This window comes from Megalops cyprinoides, chromosome 23, assembly GCF_013368585.1.
Source record: "Megalops cyprinoides isolate fMegCyp1 chromosome 23, fMegCyp1.pri, whole genome shotgun sequence".
Taxonomy (NCBI): Eukaryota; Metazoa; Chordata; class Actinopteri; order Elopiformes; family Megalopidae; genus Megalops; species Megalops cyprinoides.
Window position 1 is genome coordinate 7,907,413 of NC_050605.1, and position 21,396 is coordinate 7,928,808.

General features: G+C 48.6%; 1 protein-coding gene across 1 annotated transcript in view; it reads right to left on the minus strand.

Annotated features, from left to right (window-relative positions):
- The window catches only part of LOC118770194 (FERM domain-containing protein 4A-like), a 165,560-nt gene that overhangs the window by 34,100 nt on the left and 110,064 nt on the right, over positions 1–21,396 (minus strand). The window contains exons 3-6 of the mRNA XM_036517720.1: positions 12,468–12,562; positions 10,820–10,912; positions 3,359–3,443; positions 988–1,044 (exon numbers count right to left, since the gene is read on the minus strand). Coding sequence (XP_036373613.1) covers positions 988–1,044; positions 3,359–3,443; positions 10,820–10,912; positions 12,468–12,562 — 330 coding nt within the window. The remainder of the gene's footprint in view (positions 1–987; positions 1,045–3,358; positions 3,444–10,819; positions 10,913–12,467; positions 12,563–21,396) is intronic.

Consider the following 21,396-nt stretch of genomic DNA (forward strand, 5'->3'; position numbering starts at 1 on the left):
TCCCTGCCTTCGGAGATAAAGCCCTGTGTCCTGTAACAATAGACCCAAACGCAGGTCTCTGATGGTGTTTAAATTACTCTGAGTCATAGGCGAGGCCACGGTGCACCATGGGCCAACTTTCCTTTTAGGCAAAATACCATACCGCGCGTGTGTGTGGGGTACTCTAAACCTAAAAGCCATTTTACGGTCCTATTTTTAAACTTCCTTTCCATTATCGGCAAGATAGGATACTTTTGGTAATTTAACTAAGCGACAGTGCTGCAAAAGATAAACGCATTAAAGAGAATGATAAAATGACCCTTTGAGATGCATGACACGAGAAACTGAAAACGAAGCACCCTTATCAAAAAGCCATTTTTGGCAAGTACAGAGGAAGAGCGAGGTAATCATAAAACATGACCAGAGGGGAGCTCTGCCGTAGCAAATTACTCCCCAAGAGCCCTGTCGCATGCATCTATGATAAAATAAAACCAGAAAAGTGTTTTGATTCGTAAATTGGGCCATTAGAAGGGCCATTCATTTGGTATGTACTTCATATGGGCTGCTCAACATTTTTTCCCGGGGCTCGTTTTCCAACATGCACTGACTATTCCAGAGAAATACATTTAAAACTCCAATTATATTGTATGTTTACAGGCAAGTATAAAGTAAATAAACTCCTGGCAATTCCAAAAATAGCACTAGGTGCCTTTTAAACGTTGGCCTTTCAAACCTGTTTTTTGATTGTTCCCAATGAACATAACAATGCTACTGTGAACACTTTTCAACACGAACAGACAAGAAGACATGTACACATGGGTAACTGTATAGCTTCTAATGAACTTAAATTTAGTACAAGACAATAACTCATTTATGCCTTTACATCAGATCTGTTTGTATACTGTATGCTTACAGAATCGCGGCTTCAAGTTATAGCCTTCCAACAGTAAAATATCCCCATTTACACAAAAGACACAGAGAATTCATACATTCAGATGTGGTTCTTACCTGCAGTATGTATGAGGCCAACTCAAAGACCACCTCGCTATCCACCTCAATGAGCTCCTGAGGGAAATGACAGAAGAGAGGATGAGGATGATGAAGATTCTCCTGCTCCATGAGGGACGAGCCAGCATGACGGGGCCTGACCCACCCTCGCTACACGACTGCCTGCTCTCTGACTGAGGGGACAAGTTCTGCCACTCCTGTCACCCTCTGTAGGGTCCCAGGAGACAGCTCCATTGCTTCAGGAACAGTGGAACATCAGCTCCCGTTTTTACACAAAGGGAGAATCACACATGGACATAGAATATTATACTGCCCCTGTTAAAATGTATTGCAGCCGCTGCATTACATATAGTATAATGTACTGTATATAAGCTCAAATGAGTGTGTACATGTCTTTGCCACTCTGAATGGTCTCATGAATAAATATCAAAGTGGCCATGTTTTCTTTCAGTTCATCTGGCTAGTTTACATATGGTACCACTTTCAAGGCTATATGGTGTATCTGCTCCAGTTCTGCCTTAGATCATTAATGCAATTTCATACAGTTTATTAAAAGAACCAGTAACATAAGTTTTTTTTTTTTCGCAGTCGCAGCCATTTTTTCTCTCAGCGTTTGGTTCTAGCCAATCAGAGCTTGGGGGAGAGCTTGGGGAGATGTGTTGAGCGGTGTTGTTCCCATGCCAACCTGACTGGCCACCACAATAGCTCTTCTTTCATGGCATATCAGCCCAGCCTGGAACACAGGGGACAAGGAGGTCCTTGTTCTTCCCTGTCACCCTCTCAGATTTAATTAGGAACCACTGAGAGAGGCTTCTTTCCTCTTCTTTCTCCAAGGAGATTCGCCAGCTTTGGCTCGCAGGTTAAAGGAGGTCATATCCCTCTCTGAAAGAAGAGGCAATGTGCAGCAGCTATGTGGAGAACCTTCTGGAAAAAAAAAAGCTAAATGGGTTGCCTGCATCGGCCTGTTTTGCTGTTTGCCAAGCAAACTGAAAGGGGAGAGGGGGCAGGACGGCGGGCACTGGGGCCAGGCCAATGTATACATCTTTTATGCCTCTTCTTCACTACATAGCTGGAACCAGACTAGCACGAGCTGGCTATAGCTTCCTCATTCAGCGCAGGAGGAATGCTAACTGCATTCCTGACATCATGCAGAATGCTGGGGTGTGGCTCAAGACATGGGTCAAGATGATCCACCCCAAAAGGACAACATATGACTCCAGTCTACCGCTGCTTGTTTGATGTGATCAGTATTGCTGGCACGCTCCACTCTCCCAGCCGTCTTTTTAGCACTGACACTAGAGTGGCAGAGAGAGGCGGAGTGGTTATCACCCTGCTATTAATAAGAGTGACAAAGACGGAACAGGGCCTGGCACTTTACCAAACCTGTGCAGGCAGCAGTGCAGTAAGCACAGTGCTCTACCGTACACAAGGGTCCTGTGCACCACAGAAGCAGTACAAGCCTGTCCCAGGAGGAGGTGCGGTTTGAGGAAAGCTCACGCGCGCTGCTAGAGGCTTCCCAAAAAGGCGGAACAACGGCCCCGCTATTCCGCCGCTTCCAGAACGCCCTTCCCGAAGCTCCTCGCGGCTGCGCGGCGCGTCGCATCAAAAGACATAAATTGCCTTTCGCGGAGGTCCCCCGTTGCCTAGTTCAAAGGCGAGGGAGGCTCGTGTGATCTCTACCGGGAAATCAAACGAGAGCGCTTCAAGTTGCGGAGCACGGCCGAGCATCAAACGACAGCTCGCTCCTAATAAGCTGGCCTCCTGTTAAATCGGTGCCCAAGCTTCTGCAGCTGCGACGCAATAACAGCACGGAGGGCGAATGAGAGGAGGTTGGATAAACAGCAGCCACGCGGCGGAAGGTGACGGGGAACTTTTTGGCAGGAAGCTCGCCTCTGAATATTAATAAGGACCTTGTCCAGCTTTGTGAGGTTATCTGGAGCAAAAAGCTCACTTTTTTTCTCTTCTTGGCTTTTAAATGTATAAATACTGTTGGATGTCCCTGTTTTATCAAAAGGAATGGGAGATTTGTACTTTTCAGGAAGTGGACAGTAGAGGGGACTCGTGTATGACAGAGGAGATCGTGTGAAAAGGGGGGACTTCAGCACAGACAGCCCTGTGGAGGTCCTGAGTGCCTCGGTCAGCAGGGTGTTTGGATCAGGCACAGGTCCAAACCCAGCCAGGTCCTTTATGACAATGACCAGGAATCCACAGTAACGGAACAAATTTGCAGATGCTCTAAGACAATCTAACCACTCACTGGAATAAATAAGGGACTGTTTTTATGCACAATATCTGGAAATAAATGTACGCTGTACTGTATTTAAGCTATTCCCCAGAACTTTAAACCTTCTTTATTTACAGTAAAGTTTACCTTATAAATGCAGGACTTGGCATTGAGGAAAAACAGCTCGATGGTTGCGTTGTCCTTCAGGTAGGATATACTTTCAATGTAAAACCTAAAAGACAAGAGCAGAAATGAAACATTAGAAACTGTGTGACAGCATAAAACCGTGAGTGACCAAGAACGGCTTTCAGCTTCACTGGACAATATAAAAGGGAGAAAGTATCCTGCTTCTAAACTTTTGGGGGTTTGTGCTTTTTCAGTAATTAGTTTAGTTTTTTATACGCACCAGAAACAGATATACAGGAAATGAATACTCTCAATCTCTGGAGACAGGCTTCAGTGGGATAGATTAAATATCACATGTTCATAGTAAAAATAAACAAAACTTAACACAGTTAATGTAACATAACATAATGTCAGAATGATCTCATTGTACTTTGTGAGATGCAAAACCTGAACATATTATGTCATGCTTGTGAGCCACTTCAAAGTGGGTTTATTGCTGTGGTGTATGTGCAGAGGGCTAAAATGAACCACTAGGGGGAGTCAGAGACAAGAACATGTGATGTAACCTGCGTTCCCCATTGCTAAGCTTAACGCATAGCGAGTGTCTGTTTTCTCTCATCTTCCAATGGTATTTGCTTATTTATCAACAGAACAGGCTGTCTAGCTTGAATAAACTGCCATATCTATGTCTACATCTATTCCATCTCCCTCAAACGCAGACAGAAAGCAGAGACATGTAAATAGGAAGTAAACACGTCTGTCTGTGCTCATGGCCCATTGGAGCTGTCTTGTGGTTGCTATGGAGAGGAGCCTCGGTCCTCAGAGAGGCTTTTCACTAGCAGCGCAGAGAAAAGCACTTGCGTGCAGCGGTGACCGGGGCCCGCCGCACGGTTCATCGCCGTCCCACCAAACACGCTGACCCATTTCTGCAGTCAGAGGGCCGTGTTCTAGGAACACCAAGCTGCGCAGATTTACTGACATTTATACCACGTGGATAGGCTGGCATACAGGCTCTGTGAATGGGTGGAGCAATCCCGATGATGTAGGGATCTGCAGAGTAACTGCACAGGATTGATACCCTGCGACACCAACAAAGTGTGCTGCGCCAGGTAAGAAAAAAAAAACCCAATGGTGCCCAACCCTTGAATCTCTGGTCGGTCTGCACACCTCTGCATACTGGAACCAAGACAGAACTTTCCTAATGACATCCACCAGAGGCTCTTTGCTCTCATTTCAGTGTGATTTCATTTCTCGAGGTGCTGCACTCCTGTGCTGGAGTCCCCTAATGACGACATCCTGCTCTAGCCTTGAAGAGGAGCCTCAGTGGCCAAGCTCCCTCTCCTTTGGTTCCCATCCACAAGGGGAACAGAAGATAACCTGCAAGGAGGTGCGTCTGTCGCTTCCAGAGGGACGTTCTCCTGACCCTGAAGGGTGAACCAAAGCGCCTTAGTGTCACTGTGGCTTTGCCAATCCCCTGCACAGAACAAGTGACCTGAATCATTAGGTTCTTGAGGCGTTCAGAAGAGATGAACTCAAACTGCAGTCTGCTTATAGAAAATATGACTGGGGTCAGCTGAGTGTAACCATTTTTTTTTGGACGGATGATCAGTGGTTTGGCGGGGGATTTTACAATATTGGCAATCCATTTAACGAGGGAGGTGGGGGGGGTTTAATGACAATCTTAATGACACGGGAAAGAAAACGGCATGCGTCACAACAATTCTGGCGTCTCGCGATCAATATACAATCAAGGATCACACAGAGGATTACTCGATGAGCTAAGACATCCCCTGGACTGGAACAAGCGGGGAAATAACCAGCCGTTTAAGCCTTAATGGCATTCGCAAACTGATCTGACTGAAGTCAGATATTAAGATCATTCATTCGCCATTTCACAGAGCAGCAGAAAGACGGAAACAAAAGGAAGCCGGCGTGGGAGGTTAAAGCAAGAGGTGGAAACAGGGCTCGGTTCTTCTCCGTCTGCATCCCGGCGCTTAAGAGAGACAGGCCGCTGCAGAACCGCGGACCGGAACGCACGGCGCTGGCTCAGAGCGCAGCGCGACACCGTGCCAGCGCGCATCGGAGAGCCGCGGGGAGGCCAGCAAAGCCGCGGGACCCGGGCCGGCCATCGCCCGCGGGGGACAGCTTTGTCCCCGAGTGACGCGGCCTGAAAAGAGCGGCTCGTTCTGTCCCGACGGGCGCGGGAGCGGAAGCTCTGCTCTTCCTTTGATCGTGTGACGCGGAGCCGTGGGGGTTCGCGGCGCATCGCTGACGGCCGCCAAGGCTGCCCGCCGCCTCGACTCACTTCATTTCCTCTGTGCTCTGTGTTTGCCTCGATCCGTGACACAGCTGACAAGCACGCTGGCACGTTCGTAAATGGCACCTCGTAACAGTTCATGCGGTAGGAGACAGAAGAATCTCACCTAAGTACTACCCTGCGTGTATTGTGACATCCAGACTTCTCCGGTCCCTGTTAATGCGTGCCGCGTTCTCTCCCGGTGTCAGGCCATGCACCGGTTTGTGAGCCTGTGGAGGAGCCTTTGAATGGCTGCACGAGGATGAGCTGTGAGGTACTGAGGAAAGGCCTGGACAGCAAGACAGCGTCCTGTCTCGGGAACTGTACAGTACAGAGCTTCGCGCTGAGCAAAATGCCATTCCTTTCTGCAGTCTTTATGCTTCTGTCAGTGCTCCTGCTCCACCTTAGCATTTATTCAGGTTACTCCCTGTTCCATATATTTCTGTGAAATACACAGAAGGCAAGAGATTCTGTCTCATAAACTCATCGGAACCGATCTCCTCAATTCCGCTACCTGTAAAACAAATGCAAATCTGTGCACGCTTGAAGTGCTTGACTTTTGTTTTGTAAGGCCTCCACCCATTGCCACAGCTCCCCCTTGTGGCTAATGCTTGAAGCGCGGAATCTGCCGCTCCCTCCAGCCCCAAAGAACACGTGTCCTCCCATCATTTCCTAAAGCATCCGACTGAGGAAAGGGGGATGCACTGAAACAATAACTAAAGACCACTCAGATCACATTGGTCCTTTCTGCAAAAACCCAGATAACCAAAAACATTCTTGGTCTCATCTAAACACAGTGTGCAGGAACGACTGCAACTCTAAACATAATAGGGTCAAGAGAGAGACAGGGATGGAAAAAAATGGCCTTTCTGCCATTATATAACTGGGTCATGAAAACATCCTGGCAACGAGGTCTGGGGACAAACCTGTGGAGGCTGACAATAACTGAGAACCAAAGCAGACCCTATCCCCAGCCTCAGCTGTGGACCTGTAACAAGCATGCCTCTTAATGACAACTCATTACTTCCTCTTACAGATACTCAAAGATGCAAGAGAAATCACAACTGCATCATCCATCAGAGCAAGTGATCACGTGCTGAAAGCCAGCAGTACCGTATAGGTGGATTTTATTGTGCAAAGCCTGGTTCTGCCAGTCTGCTGCCACACTCCTTAAGGCCACCACATATGCTCTGGGAGCTGGTCTACGGTCGTCAGTTATCAATGAGGGTCCCGGTCACAGATGTTGTGTCTCCCAGTAGTGAGAACCAGTATGTGTCTGGGAAACTGTACCCCCCCCCCCCCCCCCCCCCCCCACTGCCCCCCACACCCACCTCCTTAACAAGTTGCAGCCATCTGGAGAATCCCAGTCCAGGTGTTCTCACCTGCAAAGCCATTTGTTTCGGCTTTCAGAGCAGGTCACGCCGCACAATGGGCCATTAACCTAGAAAGGCGGGCCGCTCCCAATTAGTGGCTTCCAATAGGGCTGAAGCTCACCACGAGACCCACGTAGCCTCACAGAAGCCTGCTAAATGTTCTCGGATGTAACGCGATTCCAATTCGGGAGCCATTTCATTCATATTGCGCATTATCATTCTGCTCGTGTGCATGAGCTGAAGCCAGTGCTGACATTGGAGATGGAAATGAGGACAGGCGCACGTCTGAAAATCGACGTGCGTCAAAACGTCCAGTCAAGACGGAGCGAGCGGCCCGACAGAGCGGAGGGCTGCCGGTGGCCTACATCCCGACGATCCCTTCCAAGGCTCGGCGCGAATTCCTCACTGAGCACACTCTAAAGTCGGTCTCCTAGGAAGCCATTATACAGATAAGAAAAAAGCCCAGATTAGATAAGACAGGTGTTTAGAGAAATAAATAAATCAATAAGTCTTCTATGTGAGAGACTGGCTGGCCTGAGAACAGCATGTCAGTCCTGCCAGACCCTCATTAGGAAAGCTCTGACTTCTGCCAGTGCCTCACACTCTCCCTCCCTCTCTCTCTCTCTCTCTCACACACACACACACACACACACGCACTCTCCCTTTCTCTCGCTCTCATTAAAGAGAGAAACAGTGGTAGTCTGCAGACGCCTGTGGTTTTAACAAGGAATCAAAAATAAGTGCCTCTAGGCCTCGACAAACTGCCTTTTGGGATATTTTTGTAGCTTCACAGGAGATAGCTGGTGATTTAGTTTTCAGAGCCACATGAAGAGACATTACTCATCCACACACAAACCCCAGCTGACAGCAAGGCACTGCAGCTGAGTGGCTAAGGGTTCTGGTGCAGGAGATCCTGGTCAGGAATCCCTCATGTTCTGTGTTGATGGGTGTTTTAAACTGAGGCCACAAACACACAGATGAGCTGGGACACAGAGAGCAAGGGCCCATAATTAGAGGTGCTGTTTCTCTCCAGCACTACAGATAGAGCTGTGTGTGTGTGTGTGTGTGTGTGTGTGTGTGTGTGTGTGTGTGAGAGAGAGAGAGAGAGAGAGAGAGAGAGAGAGAGAGAGAGAGAGAGAGAGAGTGAGTGAGTGAGTGAGTGAGTGAGTGAGTGAGTGAGTGAGTGAGTGAGTGAGAGAGAAACTCAACAGTGGGTACAAATGATTATTAGGTAAAGCTTTTGTTCCTCACTCTCCATAAAAGTCAATTTTGTTATGCCTGCATGATAGACTAGTGTGTTAGCTTTGGCAGTATGAAGAGCTGTAACTGAGAGAAAGACAGAGAGCTAGAGAGAGACTGAGTGAGACAGCAAGCTGGATGAAGCATAAAAGTGAGTGAGTTACAGAGAGAGTGAGAGCAAAAGCACAATCTAAAGACAGAGCAAGTTAGAACGCGAGAGACGGCTGAATCCTGCTGCCACTAAAAGCTATGTTTCATAGGCCAACTGACCACCCAGCCGTGAGACCTCCCTGCAATTAAACAGCATGCAGTAAGATGATAACTACATTATATTACTTGTCTGTGAACAACTCTTACATAGCTTACATTAAGCACACTATCCATTTGCACGGTTGAAAAACTACTCACCACAGAGGCTAACCTGAGACCAATCACTGACACACCCTTCCAAATCACCACATCTGCCATGAGTACTGGGAGCCATTATAAGCAGAAATATGATAAGCCCAAATCTTCCCGTTGAAAACATAACAATTGTGTCCGCTGATATCTTGCAACGTGAGCTCGTCGTTTTCCTTGTGTAAACTGTGCCGTTTGATCAAAACAGGCCCCTTTGATAATGTGAGAACACCATTTGGTTTCATAATTCTGGACTGCTGACAGCCGACACAATGAGACTGAGCGATCTCAATGACATCACCACTTGCAATGAGCAGAGAGGAGAACGAGTTGGGTCTGACAGGGAATCTCAGTCACTACCAATATGACAGTCTGCCCTGGCATTGGTTTAGCACTGGGTGCTGGGAATTGGAACCTTGATGTGAACTTAGGCACGTGGCACATGCACACTAGCGATTGCTGGCTTGTATTTAAAAAGCACCGCATGTAAAGCCAACATGGAAATGTGCTTGGTGACAAGCCCCAGTCTGAAAATCGTCGGGATTGAACAAACAACAACGCTAAGCCGACGATAAGAACGCCAAATCTGACTGCCGACGGGCGGGTCTGTAGCCAGCGCATTAGCGTTCGGTGTAATTAACACGCTTGTCTAAGGCACGGATTAATGACAACAGTGACCCTGATTGGCAGCGACCCTTGGCAGGAAATTAACAAGGGGGTCAAAGCGATTTCATAGGTGTTCATATACTCCTGGCTCCCCTCGTTGACCTGCTCATTTATCTCCATTCATGAGCAATCACCAGCGGGGATATTCCAGCGTCAGAACAGTAAGCCGCTCTATCTCCATCTCTGTTTCCCACCTCACTGTGAGGGGGATGCCGTATCCAGTACAGGTGCACATAAAGACGTTCTCTGTGTTGTTCCAGCAGAGTGCCTTAGCCGTTAGCCTGCTCAGACCCGTCGCACCGCACTGCTCAGCATTAGCTGGGAATTAAAGCAGAGGTGACCTCCATATCGCACCGAGCCATCTGTGACCGGGCGCAAAGCTCAAAGCCCCCTCCCAGAGACATGTTCCCTTGCAGATAAGGGACATGTTCTGGCCATGAGTCGGGTGTGTTGTGGAGGCGCCCGGGAGCGGTGCATCATGGGCGTGGCGTGGGCATGGAATTGGAGTGGAACGGGGCACATGAGTGTGTCTGTAGAAAGTGGGTGAAAGACGGCTGGCTGCATTGGGGTCTGGGCTTTTGGGTGGGTGACATTTAGAGGGCATTCTGAGGACCGTGAGAATCCAAACCGCACCACAGGGGGCCTGACAAATGCTCGGAGGCTCTGCCCCTCATCGGACACCGGGCCAGCTGGAGAGCGGCCTAAGCCCCCATCCCACAAAACAGAGAATTTGGAGGGAGGTTCGGAGATAGACCACCCCCTGCTGTTACCTGCAGCACCCCCTGGCGGTTAATCCTGCTTTGAAAATCAGCTTTTCGTGGGGATAAAACTGAGAGGGAAATCTAAGGGGCTAAATTGGAAACAGCATGCATTGGGGGCCAATTTAGACACATAAGCTGAGGAAAGCAGTCACGACTCCATCTCGCACAGTCACAGAAGAAGCCCACAGCTCTTCCATCTTCCATCCTGTGCTGACTAGTGTACCGTTTTTGAATAGTGTATAGTTTGTGCAACATAACTGCAAGCAATATAAACTCAAAGTTATCTCTGAATTCTCAATACATGCAGGATAGTTGTGTAATAGTTAAAACAATCAGAGGCAGTATTAAGCCAGAGGAAAGAGAAAGACCTCTCTGTGGCCTTCCTTTGAGACTGGGGCTCTGAGGCTGGGCTGTGGGAGCATCCGAGGGACTCACTGTGTTTGAGAGCACCTCTCCCTCATGTTTACCACTCAACACCGGACAAACGTGGTTGCATCACTCCGTTCCCCTCCACAAGCTACACAACAGTGAAGACGTATATACTGGTCAACGAGCTCGCTGTCAGTGTGCCGGAGACTGCAGTCCCGCATCTGAACGTGCGGCAGTGAAGTGAACGAGAGCAGCAGGAGTGCCGGTGTTTCCCACAGCGTGGGAGAGACTCGCTGGCGTGGAGGAGGAGCAGGGAAGGTATCCGCCACGCTCTGCTGCGCTCCCGCTGTACCGCTGGGGTGTGACGAGTGGTACCGACCTGACGCAGAAGAACAGCACCACCGGGCCGGACTTCTTGGGGAACTCGTGCTCCAGAACCCGGCGATCCAGCTGCAGCCAGCTGAAGTGACCCCTGGAAGGAAAACATCACAAAGGAATACATCACAAAAAACCACACACAGAACACATTGGATTTTTCAACAGCAGTTAGAGATACTGGGGATGTGAATCTACATCTCTGTGTCTCTGAGCCGCATATGTTCTCAGTCCACGGACACACACACATATAGACACACACCACTCACATCACTCACAGCTGTATCAAGCATTACGTGTACACACAAACATCATGGAAAGTCTCAGAGCTCTGCTGCAGAGTGTCAGGTAATTCCATGTTACAGCACGTCAGTCCTGGGAAAAAATCCATTCCATGACAGGAACAGAAAAACTGCACAGATAGCTGTTCACCCTGGCAGTTGTGTTTCTACGCGCATGGGGTCCCTGGTGACGCCAAACCATTTTATATTAGGGTCAGGGATCAAAAAGGTACAATTCAGCTCCTACATCAGCTTCACGTTCTGCGTGTGTGTAATGCTGATTGGGCATAGATGAGGTCAGTGTAGTTCTGTTTTTCTTTCTGCGAAAGTCTGACTGTGAATGTCGAACGCTGGAAACCAGCAGACGAGGCTGGTGTCCATCTGTCAAGAGAGATGGGTGTAGAAAATGGAGACCGCTGACCTCTAACTACTTGCAGAAAGAGTGGATTAAACACAGCAGCAAACATCCACCTTGACATTAAGAAAAAAAAAAAACCACCATCTGTCAGAATCATCAGTCTGTCAAAGAATATCTGGGGAGTATCTGGGTGTCCTCTAAGACGCTGGGATGCAGGAAGAAACCAAGCTCACCATTAGACCCCAAGCCCTGCTGCAAGAAAATTATAACCCAATAACCTGATGGTGTTTGCTGTGAATTTCCACCACATTTCAGAGAAAGATAGTGACAGTCTCAGCTCTAAAGAAATGGCTCAATCAACTGGAGTCGTGTCAACTGGAGTGTGTACTGAAGGAGCTTTCAGAGTGGGATGCTAGTGGTTTTCACTACTTATCTGTGGGCACATTTAGAAGAAAACTTCAGATATAATACCACAACTACTACCTCACAAGCTGGAAAAGTATATAAAATGAACCAATCAATATTTAATTATACAGCACGTGCATAAAAATAATTAGTATGCACAAATGTTGATGAAATGAGATGTTTGGCCTCAGGAATGAATATGAAATGCAGTTTTGCCAGCCCATCATTACAGAAATATTACAACCTCTTTATTTCCTGTTACATCCAAGCTACTTTCCCTCTAATAAGTAGTACTGGAATATAAAATCCAGAGAAAGTGGTTGGTCGCATGTTCGTGGGAGCATTTATGAATGGGTCTTGTAAGGATTGTGGCTGCAGACCAGCTCTGAGCTGCAATGGGATTCATTTTCAAATACTCACATGCAGACAATGTTATCTAAAACTGTTTTCAGAAAGTTTATTTCAGGCTCAAGTGAGACGTATATTAACTGATAACACTGGGGTACAATGTTAATAGATTTTCAGAAAATGACTCTTGGGTTATCACCGATGAAAAATAACTTACAATGACCAAAATTAGACACTCAGATACTGAATTTGATACTCACGTTTCATCTGTGTACGAAATTCCAAAATACTCCTTTTCTTTCAGGTTGAAGTGGGACGCCACCAGATCCAGGAGATCTTTAGCCATTAGTTTGGGCTGCAGAGAGGAAGGCAAAGCGAGCATTAGTCTCCAGTACCGACCGTATAAACCCCGGGGTAATTTCCATGTCCCTGAGGCGCTGAGTGCGGCAGACAGCACTAGCCGAGCGCAGAGCGTGCACGGGCATTCTGATGAGTATTGATTTACTGCAGTGACTCAGCGTCGCTGCCGCTGCCGCTGCGGCGGGAGCAGAATCTGCGGTGACACTCCGTCTTCTGCAGGACGCGACCTTGGGGAGCTGCCCTCCTTTGACAGTGCGCCCGGTCCATCGCTCAGTGTCGGGAGAGGAGCTGTTGCGAAACCGCCACCCGCTCCACAGCTCAGCCTGACCGCAGCAGAGACTGCCTGAGCCACAAAGCCATGGGTCTGTGTCCGTGGGATGTTTGCAGGGATGCAATTTGCCAAGACAAAGTCAGGTGTAAACCTCCCTCACCTGCGTTTAAGTGTCTGTTTATTGGTTAATCCGTCCACAGCTGGTAGGTCCACGGTGATGTGAGGAATGTGTGATTGGCGTGTTGCTGTAAGGGGAGGGGCCTTGCTGTGATGGATGAGAGTGGAGCAGCACGCCTCGGAAACAGAGGTTAACCGTGGGTGTGGGGAAGCATATGATCTGGACCTGACCATGATCCCAAGCAGTCACTCGGTTAGAAGTTCTAAATGGTCTACTGGGACATTTAATCGAATATACTAAACCAACCCAGAAGGAACCGGGCCAAAATGGGAGAGAAGTGCCCTGGACCCATCTTTACACACACGGCCTCTTCCTGCTCGCCCTGGCTCCTGCCCCGCAAGCCCAACCGCTCGGCTGCTCTAATTACTATTTTCGTTCGGCTCGAGCCCACGAAAGGCCGTTTTTCAATTAACCGCGAAGGAAAGCAATGATAATCATTAAGCTGACTTGGCGCGCCCACGTCTGCTAAAAATAGCCTGAGAAAATGTGGAGCGATGTACAATTACATCTCCAGTGCGTTTCGCTCGCCAGCGTCCTGACAGCGAGAGCCGTGCCGTGGAGCCCTCTGCTGCTCCGCCCCGAATGATAAAGGGTTTACACACACAGGCTCAGTGTGTGAGTGTGCGCTCACACTGCATTCAGGTCACCGCATTACGCTAATATTGCTAATACACACACACACACACACACACTCTCTCAGGAACAAAACTAAACTTTTATTCATTTGCTTAATAAAACCCATTTATTTACATATTCATTATGACCAAAAGCGCACAAAAATATTTTGTTCCATTTCCTCTCAAGGTGCGCGGGTACAATTTGTCCCTGAGCCGCACGCTTTACTGCTGAACAACCTGAATATGTTTACTTTGTTCATTCTGCTCCTGTCTTCCGGCAGGAGACCGGATCTCCGTTCACTGGAGGAGAAGACAGCGCAATGGCGGCTATCGGATTCTGGTGGTTCCCAGAAGCACTGGATGCGGAGAGGTGTGAATATTCAGGCCTGCTACATTATTCATAAGGCAGCCCTGTTCACTAACTGTTCTGGTTAGCTGCTTCTCCCCACGGCCTAGGCTGGGTACCTCACTGCTGCAGTTTAAATGTTTTAATTTAGCCATAAATGGCATTTCAATTTTTAATTCTTTTCCATGCCGTCTGGAAACCAAGGAGGTGGGTTTATCCATTGACTTGGAGTGTGTGTGCTTTTTCAAATCAACGCTGTGGAGATCCACTAATCTTTTTAGTATGTGGATGAGCTAATATAGTGAGTTTGGAGAATATAATGGGCAACCCAGGTGATATAAAAATCTGTGTAGTATTGATCCAAAAAAAAAAAAAACAAAAAAACCTACAACCTACTGGTTTATTCAGACATGTAGCAATCACAATAGGAGAGGCTGTCTGCGGTTCCCTATCGACCATTTTGCAGACAACTGATAATTCCTCATTGAGAATGAAGCACGAATGACAAAATACTTTTCTTTTGAGATGAAGACAGAATGAAGAAGTGGTCTTCCCATAATGCATTGCATTCTTCTATTCAGCTGTACGTGTGACAGGGTATCGGTGACCCACGGCCACTATGGGAGAGTGCTGCTGCACGGCTGACCTCTGACCCCAGGGAGACGGCTGGCCTGATCCACATCATAGAGAATCTCTGACAGTTCTCTTCCTGTAGGAGCGACTGGGGCTCTGCTCTGTGTTCGATCAATACTGCGCAGGTTGACCGATCTTTCCAGCGGGTGGATAGGCTGATTTAATGAGCTCAGAGCTGATATCGATGATCACACTGACGCATCCGTATAATATGAAGATTTGTGGATGCGCGCAGTGCTTACTTGCAACCGATGCTGTTAAATAGGCAGAGAGATCAGTGAGAATCCGCACTGCATCTGCATTGCACAATCTCAGGAAAAGTAACAAAAAAGCAAGCCCTGTCTCTTGCATATGTATGCCCACAGTTCTGTGCGCCTTGTTATTATGCAAACACAGACACGCTAAAGACTTAGAGATGCAGTGCAATGTTCACTGAATTTGCTAGGGGGATAGCTGCCACTTCCTCTGAGCCGTGTCTCCAGTGACACCCCCATGTGACCCAGGGGCTGGCCCCCTGCAGAGCAAACATGACCCTGCTGCAAACAGCCTGTAAAGGTCCTACTTCAGCACGCCTGCGTAACGGCCGCTGTAAATTACTCTGCGTCTCCCACCGAGCGGCCACGTCCCCACGCGCGCGTACAGTGGCCCACCTCCGCTTAACAAATTGCTATTGACAGGAGCATTATAGAAATATCCAGAAGGCATCAGGGCCGCGTAGCGGCGCCGGGCGGCGGAGTGAGGGAGTGATTTAACGCCGCGGCTGCCGAGCGGGGCGGGAGGAGGGAGAGCGTGACAGTCGCGGCGGTGAGGGGAATACTAATACAGCCGCGCTGCACTGCACTGTCACCGCCTTAATCAAGGGCGTGTAGCTTCGTCGGGCCGCGCTCCGAGGTGCTCGTTCCATACGCTCCGGAGATCACAGCCTCCGCCCGACGTGCCGGGAGAGAGACAGACAGACGCAGCCCGCGCTTAATGCCACAGGATGACTCGGTGAATTAGGATGGGGCTCTTGGCAGCGTTCAGCGCACGCGAGCCGTATTTCCTGAAGAGCTAAATCCGCACGGAGCCTTCCGGAATTAGCGGCGTGCGCTCCAAGTCGGGGCGTCGGCTGCGCTGACAGAGAGAGGAGCTCTGTAGGGGATGGGAGCTCTTTCAGACTCAGCAAGCCAGGAGCCCCCGCCTCACGGCCCGTGGGAGTGGGAGGGGGCCGTTCGAACCTGGTTATCTGACCGCTCAGCCTGTGTGGCTGTGATTCCTCACCGCCGTCTCTGGTCAAGCTTCAGCAGCATCTCGTAATGACCAATTGTTTTTATGGCTTAAAACTTGAAGCTGGCTTCAACATAAGAGCAATGGGGAAACCAACAACCCGGGCAAACCCCTCTGGTCCAGGTGATCAGGAGCAGGAAGAGGGAAATCAACATTTCCACAACGTACAGATCACATTCAGGAACCACTGAGGAGCGACTCTCACTGCCGAGCGCACAGTGCTTTCACTGTCCCGCAGGGGGCGCCCTGTCCGCAGACAGACTTGACCTCTGGTCGGGTTCGTCCTTCGCGACAGCTCATTTGAAATGCTGGTTTCGACTTCGAGGCCATTGAAGGCGTGGGATGCGCTCCGCTCGGGGGCCGGGACAGCGACGGGGAACAGAGGGACACTCAGCAGCCACATTAACCCAGCGCTGACCCGCTGCGGCCCGGCTGAAGCAAGGCACACGCCACCCACCCACACAGCAACACACAGAGAGATCCTATTGTTTCTATCCATTCATACTCTCCTTTTGAATTAAATGATAGCAATGCTATTGTTTATATTCATTCTAAATCCAATCCATCCATCACCATTACGGTGACACAATAAAGCACATTTATTATTACTTATTAATTTGGCAGACAATTCTATGCAGAGCAACCTATGACAAGGCCATCTTGGTGAGATGCATACAGTGCACATAATAAGGATGGAGTACAAAGAAAAGGATATGACAATGACTCCAGGAGTGGTGAACAAGTTGCCCACACATGCCAGTAGACTGCTTATCCTCCAGTTTAAACTACCATAATGTACACAAATGGATTTGACCTTGCAACCCATTTTATTTTAACACAGGAGTCAAAACCCTCTTTATGATGTATGACTAGCATAGCATTGTGTGTTTCCTGTGCTGCGGAAACAGCCATTCTTAATCTTAGGGTATTAGCATGCAGGTGATGTAGCTAATCAATTTGAGGCTGTTAGAGTCCGGCAGGTTAGTGCATGTTACAAGAGACTGAAGGTGATAGGTTAACAGAGAAAGGGGGAGGTGATGTATGGCACCAGAAGGACTAAATAAAGCCTATTAATCCTTAGGGAGATAACAAATGAACAATAAAATTCAATATCTCATCCCGAATAACTATAACTGTGCTCACCCCTTGCTTCCAATTAGGAAAAGGCGATAAAATAAACGCAAAGGCGTGTCTCTCTTCAATCATGATAATAACTCCCAGGGAATTATCTCTATCAGTTTTGACTCCTGCTAAAGTAAAATCTACAGTATCACCTGCCCAATTCAGAATGAGAAATGTTTCAGGCCATCCCATGAGAACACACTTCTGTAGTTGGACACAAGCAATGGCCCGCATCAGAACATGTTTTTTCATATTTCTCATAAACAAGAAGCAAACTCAAAGCCTAAACCATGGGTGAGCCAAGCTCATATAATAATACTTTGACGCTTATCTTAACACTTGACTGCTAAGTAGCTTAGTAATAATACATCAGTGCTCTCTCACAGAGAAGCTATCAGGTTCCAGCACGAATGTATAAGTTTGTTCACAGGCCTGGTCCTTCTCAGCCCAGAGATAAAAACCCCACCTGTGCAGTGCTTATCTGTGCATTGCTCAAGGCCGTTCAGTCCATTTCAGTCACCTATTTCTAAACTCCACTCCTCAGCATTTCTGTGCCAAGCTAACAATCTCCTCTGAGTGGTCAAACCCTTTTCCAAGTTACACTGCTTGCACTTACATGTCATCTTCAATAGCTGGACATGTGTTGATGAAATCTAGGTTGAGTCTCTTCTCAATGGCGCAGCTGCAGTGCCACAGCCAGGATTCAAACCTGCAACCTTATTATAGCAAGCCCAGTTCTCAAAGCACAATGCTACACTGCAGGAGCTATACCAAGCCGCACACCAGGAGCTGCATTAAAGGCTATTTTTCTTCCTGTCAGTAATGGGTTGTAAATGTGTGCCGGATGGCATATCACCCAGAGTCCGGGTGAGTAACAGCGCGCCGGGGTCAGATTCATAGACTTGCAGCAGCTGTCAGAAGGCCTCTTCAGCTCCTGACTCAGTCTTCATTAGGGCCAAACTTTTCTGGCAGCGGCCATCACTTACACCCCGTTCTGCCCGTTTCTGCGGTCCGCGGCCCTTCGCCCGCGCACTCCTCGTCATGGACCGCGGTCCCGCCTCGGAGCCTCAGAGCTGCCCCTCTCCATCCGAGCGGGTCTTGATGGATGAGCGTCCCAAATCACCGCGCCCCTCGATTGGCTCCAGCAGACTCCAGGCTTTCGATTTTTCAGACCAAAAAAACACTCCCAAGAAAAAGGGAGAGAGAGAAATACCTAGCGGTGAAAGGCTGTTTCAGCAGGATCTCACTCTGGGTTCTGGGCAGGTAATCAAATTGGACGGCTTGTGAGGACGGGGCGCCTCTGAAGCACGACGTTTCGGCAGGACACACGTCAGGGCTGTAGGAAGGGGGGGCTTGAGATGGCCCAGAGTCACAGCAGGGCTGAGAAGGAACTGCCTGGGGGCCCTCTGCTCACAGGCTCTGAGTGGATGACAAAACGCTCCTACGTGACAAGGTAGAGCAGAGGTAGGGAAGTCATACACAATCTTATATGAAGGGGAGGCAGCACAGAGCAGCAGGTAGGGAATTTTAAACAAGGAGGTTTCGGTTCAGCATCTTGACTGGGGCACTCCTTGGGCACTCTCAAGCAAGTGCTTAACAGAAACTGCTTCAGTAAATGTCCAGCTAATATGCTAAACTTAAACTACTTAGCTCTGTGAAGATAGGATAAGGAGGCACCTGCAAGGCTTAAAAATAACTGGGATCTTGTAATTAAATTGACTCTTGAAGCCTGTAATAAAGGCTATCACACGGGAGAGATGAGAGCAGGAGGGCGTGTGCTGCTGACTCTGGATCAGTCTCTGTGACACAGACCGCTGCCAGACATAGCTGGGCCAGCCACAGGGAGGGGCTCTCAGGTCAGGATCCTTCTCCCCGCACAGGGCCGGACCCGAACACGAACACGGACGCTCTCGCTATCCTCTGCCCGTCCAGTGTGATCCACAGGCTCCGCCCACAGCAAGCCAAGAACACTGTGGGATATGTATCCCTGCACTTCTCAGATAAACCCAGCCTTTGCATGCAAGCATTTCTGCGAAAGCTCTTTAAAGAAGCTGTGCTCCTCCGAAAATGGGCACAAGGAGTTCCATACTCAAAGCAAGACGACCGCAACATCTCTACCCTTTGTCTTCCATTTGCTATGACTTCTGGCTGAGCTAGCTGGCTCTTTGATGTGGGCCATGTTTCCAAGTCTGTCATTTCGACCAATTATAACATCCATCGAGGTTGAGCCCAGTCCTAGCATTGTCACCAGAACCACCAAATGATCACTGCAGCTTCATGTGAGGCTTGAGGCTGTGTTTGTTTACTTTGTCATCAAAGCTGTTGTAAGGATCCGGACCAGAAGGGCCGAGTCAGAGATCAGCTGGGGTCCCCGGCAGAATGGGGGAGGGGATTCTTTTGGGGCCGCCTGACCCTGAACCAAAAAGCAGAGGCGGCTCTGCAGACCGTCTCTGGTCCCGAGTCTTTTGTTTCCAACACCCAGAGTCCTGCGCCAGACGGTTTTTTTTTCTGTCCCTGGTTTCCCGCCGGTGATCCGAGCGCCAGTGTATTTCAGCGGCTCCGACAGTGCGACAGCTACGCCAGGACAGGGCGCCGGAGTGGTGAGGGATGGGTCTCGCCTCGGCCCGGCTGTTCCGCGTCAGGGTGGAGCTCAAAGAGGCTCCCGCCGCCGCGTCTCTGAGCAGCGGGAGGCGCGCTTGCTGTTTGCATTAGGCCCCTTCTGCGGATCCCTCTCCCTATCAGCAACACCCAGTCCCCGCAGTGGCTAATCTCCCGGCCAAGTGTCCTTTACAAAAGGCAGACAATTGGTCGGGCCTGGAGCAGGTGGCCAGCCGACCTCGAGGGACTCGTTTTTAAGCCCACGCCCACGTCCGTGTAACCTTAGAACGAGGCCTGGCGCACGCCTCTTAAGACGAAACGACACAAAGGGTAAAGGGGCATTATTTGACCGTGCTGGGCCTGTGTGTGCTCAGAACATTTTTTTCCCCTCAAAGTAGCTCATGTTGTTAATTGGCTTCAATGTGATTAGCCAATGTCCAGGGATTTTTTTCAGCTCCAAGGACCGTTCTGTCAAATAGCACTAATCCTTCAATGGAATGAGCGGTGTTAACCGTGTCACTACAGACGAAAACACACGCACACACACACAGACACACAGGAAATGGCTTGTCATGACACATTTTGCCTTATATATCCACAGCTAGCAACTTGCACACAAATATAAAGCTGCAGTGGATACTGAAGGTCTCACAAGCTGCCCAAGCAGATTTATTCCTGATTTCTACACTGCCACGCAGCTGCTCGAATTAAATTTGAATCCGTTTACATTTAAATAAAGGAATACATAAATATCAATGTGATGCTAAACTTCTACAACCCAGCCCCAATCTAATATTTAAAGAAAGTACTGAATGAACTGGAGCAAAGTGGATCAATCATTTTCAGTTCAGCAACCTCAATTCTTCTTGAACAACAATGGCAATATTAAACCTTATTGACCCTGCGACCACTTTCCAGACAGACACAGCCCAAATTACACTCTGTAGACCACTCAAGCGACAATATAAACCCCCAGATGCTCTGAAAAATGCGCTTCAAAACAAAACCAATATGTGAACACACACCGTTGGATTTTGTCTTGCATTGTGGAAAGAAAGTAATGGCACACAGTTCAAAAGACTGGCAATACACTATAATACGTCTAATTCTCACATCACAGCATTTTTAAGAGGTGCCTACAGTTCTCTATAAAGAAGCTGCAGCTCCCTTTACAGTTTATTTAAAATGTTTATCTGCTTCAAATGTACTGTTAGTTAGGACTTTTTTCAGGACAAAGACAGTAAACGTGTGAAAGAGAACCCCAGGGAAATACCAAGCAGTACATGCCCAGTACACCCCACAGCTACCCTTGTAAGGCCAATGTATCATTTTATAACTGTAGGGCAAGTCCAACAACACACTTTCCCTGGGTTTTGTTTTTAACACAGAAACATCAAAGGTGTATTTTAAAGCAGAGCTAACTACTGTCTGATAGAGATCACCATCCTCTGCCTCGGTCGTAGTTTCAGATGTGGCTTTGCAAAGGTGAGTTTTTAAAAAAAAACACTGGATCCGCCCAGAGACTCGACTCATAATGGGGTGGGTACTATTCTTTCCCACTCAGCCAAGGTGTAAATTAGCTCAGGTTACTTCTGTGGATTGCGTGTCAAGTTACACCCCCTCGTTATTCTAATGAGGGCAGAAGAAATCAGAGTCTGTTGAGAACACACCTCCCAGAACTCAACACCTGCTTGGATTCGGCCAAGCGTTCGCTTTAGGGGGAGAAAGCAGTCGGGACCCAGGTGCTGCTCCACATCAGTACCGAATGCATGTGCCAGATCGACCCTTCTCTCCTTCC